Source organism: Hyposmocoma kahamanoa, unplaced genomic scaffold (genome assembly GCF_003589595.1).
Source record: "Hyposmocoma kahamanoa isolate Upper Pololo Valley unplaced genomic scaffold, ASM358959v1 118887, whole genome shotgun sequence".
In the NCBI taxonomy this organism is placed as follows: domain Eukaryota; kingdom Metazoa; phylum Arthropoda; class Insecta; order Lepidoptera; family Cosmopterigidae; genus Hyposmocoma; species Hyposmocoma kahamanoa.
In genome coordinates this window covers 8,239-18,489 of record NW_020653407.1, presented here as the reverse complement: position 1 = coordinate 18,489, position 10,251 = coordinate 8,239, and the positions used below count along the sequence as shown (strand labels likewise).

Here is a 10,251-nt window from a genome sequence, read left to right as displayed (position 1 = left end):
AGAAGTGCTATAATGAGCAGGTCACACCGTGAACGAAGCTACCTAAATAGAATCTTTGTCCTGCAGAAACGTGCAGTTAGGGCAATTTACAATCTGGGCCCCAAAGTATCTTTGAGAGATAAGTTTAAGGAAATTAACATTCTTACACTAGCCTCACAATACATTTATGAGAATATAATTTATGTTAAAAGGAATAGTAATTTCTTTATGAAAAATAGTGACAGACATAACATTAATACGAGGAATAAAAATAAACTAGCTTTTCTTGATAGTCGTCTTCACAAAGTCAAACAATCATTTAAGGGGCAATGTATACGCTTCTATAAGAAGATTCCGGTTGATATACAAAATTTGCCTCTCACGGGGTTTAAAACTATAGAGAAACAAAAACTGTATACTAAAGCTTATTATACAACTTCTGCGTACTTGGATGACAAAAATCCGTGGTAGTAACCCGTTTAGCTCATGGAGGTCTCGATCTCTGATGTTTCAAATACAAAAAAAATTGTAAATGTTATTTACAAAGAGCAACCCCTAGAGTTTCTTGCTCATTCTTCTCAGGGGAATCTGCCTTACGAATGAGCGGTAGAGTTTAACCATTGTGACGATTTCAAGTGTAATAATGCTTACCTATGAAATAAAGATTATTTTGAATTTGAATTTGAATTGACCTCACTTAGTTCGCGTAGTTGCATGCGAAGCGAAGCCTAGAAAATACTTAGTAAATGTGGATGCGTGCGGGGGTGAATAGGTGATATTTTGCATAGCTAGCGCGTGATGTATGCGTAACGTATTTTTCCGAGTTAAAAAAAGGTCGCGGTGTGAACCGAAGTACGAAAAGATCTTTTTTATAATACCAAGTAATGGGACGAATAAATCGTGCGCCTGGTGATAAGCGATACGCCTGTCCATAACAGTTGCAGTGCCACTCAGAGCTTTAAACCTCAAAGACCCAAGACGCACTGCCACCCTGACACACGAGTTGAAAAGTCCCATGTGCCTGTAATTTCACATGCTCACAGTACTGCTTGGCGGCAGAAACAGGTAAGATGGCAGTAGTTCCCTGGATGAATTCTTTCAAAGGACTGCTACTAGATACCCCGGCTACGTGAGCTAAGCTAACTTCGTTCGTGTTGTGGCCAGCGCATTAGGCACATAACTTGATGACGTTCAGGGAAAGAATGTAATGCAGTTTTTTTGTATATCTAAATTAACAATATTTGCAAGTAGAATTAAACGTTGGCGACTTTTATGACATCACGTAATAAAAAAAACATGCGTGTGAGCTATGTGCACTGTAGAAATATGTCGATAAGTAACATAAGCTTAGGTACAACTTAACGTAATATAAAAGATAAATAATAATTTATTTTCATAGTCACGAGTTTTTAAACTTTGTACGCCCGCCGAGTACTTTGTACCTTAAATATACGGTACAATGTAGTTCATAAGCACAGGTATATAAAAATGCAAAGCTATTTGGACCCATAAGTAAAATTCAAAACTTCTTACAATCTCAAGGCTACACACGTGTACGTATGTAATACCTGTTATATTGGCTGAATACGGAACGTGTTATGCGGCCATCGCACAAAATACTGTAACAGCACGTTACGATTCATAGTTTCGTTCAAAAATTTATTTATAATAAAAAAAAACACTACAAAAATAAAATATTTATAATTTTCGATTAATTTTACTTTAATTGTAAGGCCCATATTAATCAATTTATCTTGTGCAGCAGCTTACATAAGCCAACATTCTTTGTGAACCGACTTCGAAAAAGAGCAGGTTCTCAATTCGGCTGTATTTATTTTTGTATGTATGTTACGCGATAACTCACACCTGTGAATCGAATCTGATCTTTCTCTTTTGTTAGAAAGAGCGTACCTCAGTGTGGTCCCATTTACATTTGAAGAAAGTATTTCAACTCTTACGGTCGCAAACTAGGGACGAATCCTCTTTCGCGCACTTTCCGGTAACCGATTTCAATAAAACATGGCAAATAGATGTGATTCCACGAACTTTTGAGGTCGGTTTTATTAGTACTCTGCACTGAGATTATTAATAAACATCCCTGGAATGACATTCAGTACCGATGTAGGTTGCCGTTGATTAATACGAGTCTTAATATCGCTTCCGTCTCATATTTACAACCTATAGTTTATTAGCGATATGACAAAACTAAACAATATAACATAATTATTATCCTTATACAATCTCCATAAGTTTAAAAGGAAATCACAAACAAAATTGTTACATGTATCAATGGAGCAGGAAAGGGCGCAAAACCCAACACCAAGTTCACAAGTTTTTTCTATCACCATAATGTTGAGTCATAAATACCAAAAAGTTTTTACTAGAAACATCACAAACAACACTTACAATACCTACATACACCACATTGCGTGAAGTTATACATCTCGTTTATTTCTTATCAAGGCACATTATATAGTTTAATGATTAGGTAATCAATTACAAATATATATACATATTAATAATAAAATATAATTTATAAAATTGTATAAATACATCTAAATACAAAATTCAAGTTTACGTGTAAATATTTTTTATAGATTATGTTAAGAGAGTTATCACACGTATGCTTGGGGCGAACATGTTAAACATGTCACACTTATCGTAGTAAACCAATGCGCCATCGACGCGGCCGTTCCGGCGTCAACGCAGCCGTTCCGGCGTCAACGCAGCCGTTCCGGCGTCAACGCAGCCGGTCGGGTGTCTAGCGGTTGTTCATGCATCGACGGGACTGTTCGGGCATCGGCGCGTCCGTATGGGCGTCGACTCGGCCGATGTGACTTCGACACTGTATTTCAGAGTCGTTGTCCACTTATGAGACGATTTAACTCACTTCTTTTTCGCTCTTATTACGTAATTTTTTTTACCGGCTTAATTAATGCGAGTCCGTGTTGATAAGTGTGGTGACCCCCTTAGTCTATACCAGAAAACGCTATAATAAAACGTCAACGTTAACGTCATATAAAAATTCATTACATTGAATTCGGCTTCTGTTACAATTTACAGTTGAATTAATATCTATGTCTCTAGAAATTTTAATACCTGTATTTATTTAACGACATAATAATATTCTCAACATTAGTAAACTTTCATGTCTCTCTTTAAAGACAGTTTGACGTTCAGGGAGAAATGTCAAATCTTATTTAATGTGAATCCCGCTATATTTTAAATTTTGAGTTCCTGAGTGTCTATTAAATAATAAAAAAAATACTTTCTTACACTGGCGTAAGAAGAGCTCATTATGATTTCTGCAAACATTAAACTATTAATTTGCCATTTACGAGGTTTAAAAGTACCATATAGCAAAACTCCATGGTGTTCCGAATAGCTCTATCAGGTACTCGTAAATGACAAATTAATGTGAACAAATATTTATTTCCAAAGAATAAGAGTTTCTTACACGTTTTTCGCGGGGGAACCTGCCTTATGAATGAGTAATATCGTATTCCAGAACTCTACTCAATTCTCAAGTCAGGACTTGAGTATGATTTCAAGCACTGTAAATACGACCCTAATGGCAAGGACTTGAGTATGATTTTCAGTGCTCACTGAAATCATACTCAAGTCTGCTCAAATCCTGACTTGAGCATTGAGTAAAGATCTGGAATACGACCCTAAGAATGAAATTGGCATTGGCACGCTGAAAGTCAGGCAAACTTTCAAGTCTAGGCGGCAGTTATCATTTTAAACAGGCACATTTTCTCATATCTAGCCAAACCATAGAGATCTGAAAGGCTATAAGCGAATACATAAAATCGATAGAGCGTAATATAGGTTACACTTTCTTTACGAATTATAAATAAAAAACTTTTATTCCTATCCTAACATGTCTACTCGGTGAGTGATCTGGCGCCAATTCTTTATATTTTTTACAAGTAATATTTATGTTTCTTGTAGCTAATTGTTGCATAACATATTAGTGCATTTATCAATTACAATAAAGTTTACCAACAATAGGTTATGTACTTGCATAGCAAGCGTAAAGCTTTAATAGCTTAACACCAAAATCCGCATTATTAAAAACATCCATTAATCTGAAAAGTTTCAAACAATGTTCCCCATTTATATACTAACTTAGTATGACAAGTATTCATACAGATATATTTACCAGAATTGGCGCCTTTATCATGCTTAAGATATAAAATGCAAAAGTTAAAAAAATAAATAAGAAATATAACACTTATTGTGCTGGCAGGCCTTTTTGCCAACCTCTGTAATTCAGGTACCCGTCGAATCCGTATGCTATAACTGCACAAAATCCGAAGAACTGAAATTAAAAATTTAATAGTTTAGGTTGTGGGGATTTTTTACCTGGTTTAATCTTCTAAGGATTTGCAAGTTCATGTCGCTATTAAGTAATTGGGTAACTTTATTTGATATGAGGTAAGAGCTATTTTAGCTTGTCAGAATCTTTGTAAAAGGTTGCAAATAGCTACCTATTAAATAATAAGTCTTTGCTACAGTTTGGTATAATTTTAATCGATTTAAAACCAGGCGGATGTTTTCAATTCGACTGTATGTTTTTTTTTATGTAAGTTACGTAATAACTTATGTGAACCGATTTTGATGATTCCTTTTTTTGTTGGAAAGAGGGTACTTCAATAGTGGTCCCACTTAAATTTGAAGAAAATATTCCACCTAAGGGTGGCTAATTAGGGGATAAATTACTTTTGAGGTCGGTTTTTTTAGTACTCTGTACTGATTTTCTTTAAAATTACTAATCTCAAGACTGGTATGGTTAAAGAACATGGATAAGAAACATGATGGAATTACAGGTGTGTGAAATTATTTTGATGCTTTCCCAAAGAATTTGGTGGAATCACGGCACATGGGACTTGTCAATATAATATGTCTCAGGGTGACGGGCACAGTGGCAGTGCCCCTCAGATCTTTGCGATTTACAGCTTCGAGTGGCATTGCAACTGTTATGGACAGGCGTGTCGCTTACCATCAGGCGTACGACTTGTTCGTCCCGTCACTTGGTATCACAAAAACAAAAAATATATAATAATTGATATAGATGGTGGATAAATAAGGGAGTAAAAAAGCTGTGAAACACAGCCAGACATGCAATTTAATGCTGAAACTAATATATGTCAACTAAACTATATTAATGAAGGAACTTTGTTGTAACGTAAAATTTTGTTAGGAATCCCAAAAAAGATGCGTTCTGGATATTTTTTTGAACATTTTTTTTGTAAACTCACCGAAACTGCAATCCCAGTGCTTTCCCCGATCGTAGTAGCCATTATAGACAGTATGATATATGTGATAGCCACAAACATGCAGTAGAAAAACTCCATTTTGTGCCAGGGTATCTTATAAAACTTTTCTACAAAATGGAATGTGTACAAGAGCAGTAGTAGGCATGCGACAATTATGCCCATCCAGTAGAGAATGTTGTAGAAGATTGATGATATCCATGCTGACCATTGGATTTTTATGCAGATGAAACCCACAAAGTTTGATACCTGGAAATTAATTCATTTTAAATCATACATATAATTAGTGACTTTAAAATAATAATTGTTTGATTTTTTTTTAGTACTGTGTGCTTATGAACTGATGTTTCGTGGGTTGCCAGTTTTTAATGAAATAAAAAATAAATATTGTTGTTTTAAAGGAGTGACTAACTTATTCCTAAATATATAAATAAGTGATGAATTGCAGTACAGGCACCAAATAAGCAATCCAACATAAAAACAGTAGTAACAGCATGAGAGTTCACAACTATGTTTTACTGTTCAATTTAAACAAACAGATTCTCCTAAGCAGAACAAACTAAGGGATGCTCTTTTAAATACATACCAAATTAGGTATAATACAACAGGATCCAGGATTTGGAATAACACTTTTATCTTATCTCTTACAATTACATCCTGTGGCGAATTTGGCATGTTTAATAGTATACGAGGTCAACATTTCATTTATAAAAAATAAAATATTACAATTTTTTTAAATATTCTATATAATGTAAAAATATTTAATACCCACCCAACGGGAACTCTTATTACTGGATAATGAATTTAAAAAAAAAGCTGTCTTTGGAAGATATTTAAATTTTGTTATTCTTGGGTGTCATATGTTTTTGCAATAATGTGTTTTTTTAGTTGTACTATTTTGTTTTATATTTTCTGTTTCTTTACATTAGTGATGGTAATATTCATATTACATCATATTTACCTTGACTGAATTGTACTATTAATAGTATGAAATAAACAATCCTATTCTACTACTACACAATTGATACAATTTGGTAACATGCGATTTTGACTATCACATATTTATAATGCAAATTGAAGATCTTGGATCTGTATCCATCTGTATTGTATTCTAACAATCATTGCCAAAAACATCTTGCAGACAAAATTGAAGATTACAGCTTCAATAATTAATTAGCAATTTTTGGTATAGGGTGTTCCGAAGAGTAGCTAAATGTCTAAATAACAATTATAGACACGAGGAGTGACAAAGAGTGGTTAAAACCTCCAAATAATAATTAATTTGTTTTTTCGGATTTCAGATTTCAGATTTCTGGAAATAGTTTTACTGCATTGTAGGAAAAACATTAAAAAAGCAATTCATTAATATTTGGTGGTTTTAACCACTCCATGCCCTTGCATCTTTAAGTAGACATTTATCTACTGAATAAAGGGTTGTACTATTTATTACTTGGAACACCCTATTCCGACCACTGTTAATAAGGTAATTATTATTATATAGGTAGTTATGTGCAATGGATGATACAAAACAAGGTTCTTACCAATTGTACCAATTTCAAGATCCCCGGAATAGTGGTGACATAGCCTTTGTCAAAGCGAAGTGCTCTTTGCGGCGGCGGCTGGCTGGGCGGCGTCTGCGCCTGGTTATTGCCGTAGTTATCGAACATTATCACTGGCCTAGAAAATATGTAGTATATTTTTATTACCTTCTCATTGCAACCGGTGTGTTGACAGAAAACAAATACGGTGTAGTCAATCTTTTGATAACATATAGTATTCGTATAATCGGATATAATATATTATTATAAACCTGCAACACAGTGGTTTGCTAATATGGAATGAGTTTTTGTATGTAATTATTACGTAAAGTTTAAAATTGGAGGAAACATTTAAGTGTTATCATTAACAGCAAGTTTGTGTAATATCTAAAATAACATAAGATAAATTTATTTCAATATAACTTAATCTAATACAATGTAAGTAAAACAAATGTAAATTAAGGTATTATAGTATTCAAATAAGAATGAATAAGGGAATCTTAATTATACATTCTTCATAGTAAAGTTATACATTTTAATATTAGCATCTAATGTGTCATTGCGATGCCTAAACTAAGTTAATGTGTACCTGTATTTTAGGCATCTTTATGGGCAAATTTCTTTATATTACAGCTTAAAAATAGATTTTCTATTTTAATAATAAAATAATATATTTCTATATGTAATAATTAAATAATAATTACCTATAGGTAACCATTAATAATATATATATATATATATAATAAGTACAATATGGTTTTTGAAATTAAGATGATTGTCAATTATGACTCCTAAATATTTAATGTCGTTTGCTGTCCAGTGTTGGACAAGCACAGAGGTTTTGATGAGTTCGAAGGCTTGTACAATGGTGAGCTACTATTGAAAAAGCATTCTCAGGAGGTTGTGAGGAGATATTGTATGAGAAAGTCATATATTTAGTTTTGCTAGTATTCAGTGTAAGGGCATTCGTTCTGAGTCACTTGGTAACTGAGTTAAAACCAAATTGAGCTTGTGAAAATGTTTCATTCCAACTTGAGGCGTTGAATAATAAGACTGTATCATCGGCGTAAGATATGATCTTGCAACCAGAGAAGGGGAAGAGCGCATAGTTGGTTTATGTAGACCAGGAATAGGATTGATCCTAATATGCTTCCTTGGGGAACACCATATTCGATCGGTAATTCGTCACTCATTATTTTGTCAATCATCACTGTTTTCTGTCAGAAAGAAAGTCCTGTAAAAGTTTGAGCTGCTTTCCTCTAATTCCAAGTATTCTAACTTATTTAAAAATATTGGTATGTTTACAATGTCAAAGGCTTTTGCGGGGTCAAGGAGGATAGTTAAACATTTATTCTTCGAGTCCAAATTTCTTTCGATGTAATCAGTCAGTTCATCAAACTGCGTCGTTCGTCGATAGCCCCTACTACTCGTCATCGTACTTCTGCCGAATGGGCTATGTATTCTTCATACTTTGAAAAAAGCACAAGGTCACACGTAACATCACAAAACACAAAGTCCGAAAAGTGCTGAGACAGTGTTGGCACAGTTACAGTTTTATTATTATTTGAAATATCAAACTTAAACTATGGGCAACACGGCCATCTCTGCTCAGTGCTAAAATCAGTCTTAAAAAAATCAAATAAAAATCAAAATAAGTTTCATACGTAATGATATTACTATAGTGTGGTTTAACAAGTCAGTATCCGCAAATCACGTCTGGGCACCTATTTTGCATATGGTTTTAATTATCTTTAAGGGTCGTATTCTAGAACTCTATTCAATGCTCAAGTCAGGATTGCACTGGCAACACAAGCACTGGAAATACGACCCTAATGGCAGGGACTTGAGTATGATATCAAAGGCTTTAAACCATACTCAAATCCTAACTTGAGCTTGAGTAGAGTTCTGGAATACAACCCTTAAACAGACTTCAGGCATCAGGAATAAATAAATTGTGATTTAACTGAGGTCATCATACCAGTCTAACCAAATCATACCATCATTTGAGTTTAAATTTGACATTTTCAGTAGTCCACAGTCATCTCTACATTCCTGATCATCATCAAACCTTCTAGTTTTAAGATGTTCCAAAATCTATGTCAAACTAAATGTATGAGTCTAAATTTACCTTCAATGAGTCATTGATCATTTTAATTAAATGTTTAAACAAAGTTTAAATTAAATTCCCCATTTTCAAATGTTTTGATCACTGAGATCTCGTCATTTCACTTCTGATTCATCATCACCCCACTCTTTAGTTCTTCAATTGTGCTAATGCTCTAATAAAATTGAATTTACAGATCAAATTTGACATTTTCTTTGTGTGTGTGTTCTTCACAGTATTTTATTGTTATTCTGGGCATTATCACATCCTGAATGAGACCTGGCCACCAACCATCTCGCCGAATTAACGTCGCAAACGAAAAAAATTACACATTGAAGCAGTTAATTGTCAACAGACAAGCTACCGAGACGACAACTCAGATTTATTAACTCAAACACTAACACCGTAAAACGCCACAGCACCTTTTTTGTAATAAAGGGACAAATTTATTCGAAGATGTGTTTAAAATTATAAAAATCGTAACATGTCACGCCCTGCAGGGAAACCCCGGGTTTTATGAAGGAAACAATATATCTTAAGAAGCCGTATTTTGATATGAAAATTGCCCAGAAAAATCTGAACTTTAGTAACAATATATCCACTGATGATAACAGAAAAGAATTATTTATTACTCACCTAAGCGAATAAGCGCATATGAGGTTAAAATGTTAAATAGCGAGCAGATTAGATCACGACAGGTCAGAAACTCCAACAAAACAACATTCTTCAGATTCTTCATACAATTTCTTACTTTAAAAAATGAAACAAGTTACCTTATACTAATTGAACAATACGAAAACTTAAACTAGTTTACACTGACATACGTGCATTAATTTTCCAGTTATATTATCAAAAACATTTATCTTTTATTCCCTGCTAAAAATAAGTAACGCAAAAATAAAATAACCACGAAAATGACTTTAATGCTTAGAACTAACCTGACTGAACTTCAAGAGAACTGACTGGACATGTGTCACGGCCAATCAGCGCTGTGTATTTTCTTCCCTGCCACCCGCGCACCTACTTTTAGACGAATTTCAGTCTATTAACAAAATACGACATCTGCCAAGGTTGGGCGTTACGTTACACGTAGTGGTTTTAAGATCCGTTATAAATCGCTCGCTGCGAAAACTGAAACTGCGTAAAATATAACGTAATTTTTGTGTTCTATTTCACCGCCCGGCGCCCGTTTCATAAAAAAGTCATGTAATAATAATATAATATTTATACCATGTTTATTTACATCTCGTAATTCCTCGCCTGATTCCTTTTTCTCCAACTTTCGAATCCCATTTCCAAATTACATTCCGTGATGTTATAAAAGTTTCCCCGTTTTAAAAACAAATTAGTC

General features: G+C 33.9%; 1 protein-coding gene across 1 annotated transcript; it reads right to left on the bottom strand.

Moving 5' to 3' along the window:
* Positions 1-549: 549 nt before the first annotated feature.
* Positions 550-9,587, bottom strand: LOC113239968. Its single transcript, XM_026477157.1, has 4 exons — positions 9,537-9,587; positions 6,800-6,935; positions 5,244-5,507; positions 550-4,303 (listed from the first exon to the last, which is right to left on the bottom strand). The coding sequence occupies exons 2-4, from the start codon at positions 6,923-6,925 to the stop codon at positions 4,217-4,219; spliced, it is 477 nt and encodes a 158-aa protein (XP_026332942.1). The 5' UTR covers positions 6,926-6,935; positions 9,537-9,587; the 3' UTR covers positions 550-4,216.
* Between the last annotated feature and the right edge of the window lie 664 nt (positions 9,588-10,251).

Coding starts and splice junctions, on each gene's coding strand:
- LOC113239968 (XM_026477157.1), bottom strand. CDS start 6,925: ATGTTCGATAACTACGGCAATAACCAGGCGCAGACGCCGCCCAGCCAG. Junction 5,508..6,799: donor TCTTGAAATTGGTACAATTG/GTAAGAACCTTG, acceptor ATTAATTTCCAG/GTATCAAACTTTGTGGGTTT. Junction 4,304..5,243: donor GCACTGGGATTGCAGTTTCG/GTGAGTTTACAA, acceptor TTTTAATTTCAG/TTCTTCGGATTTTGTGCAGT.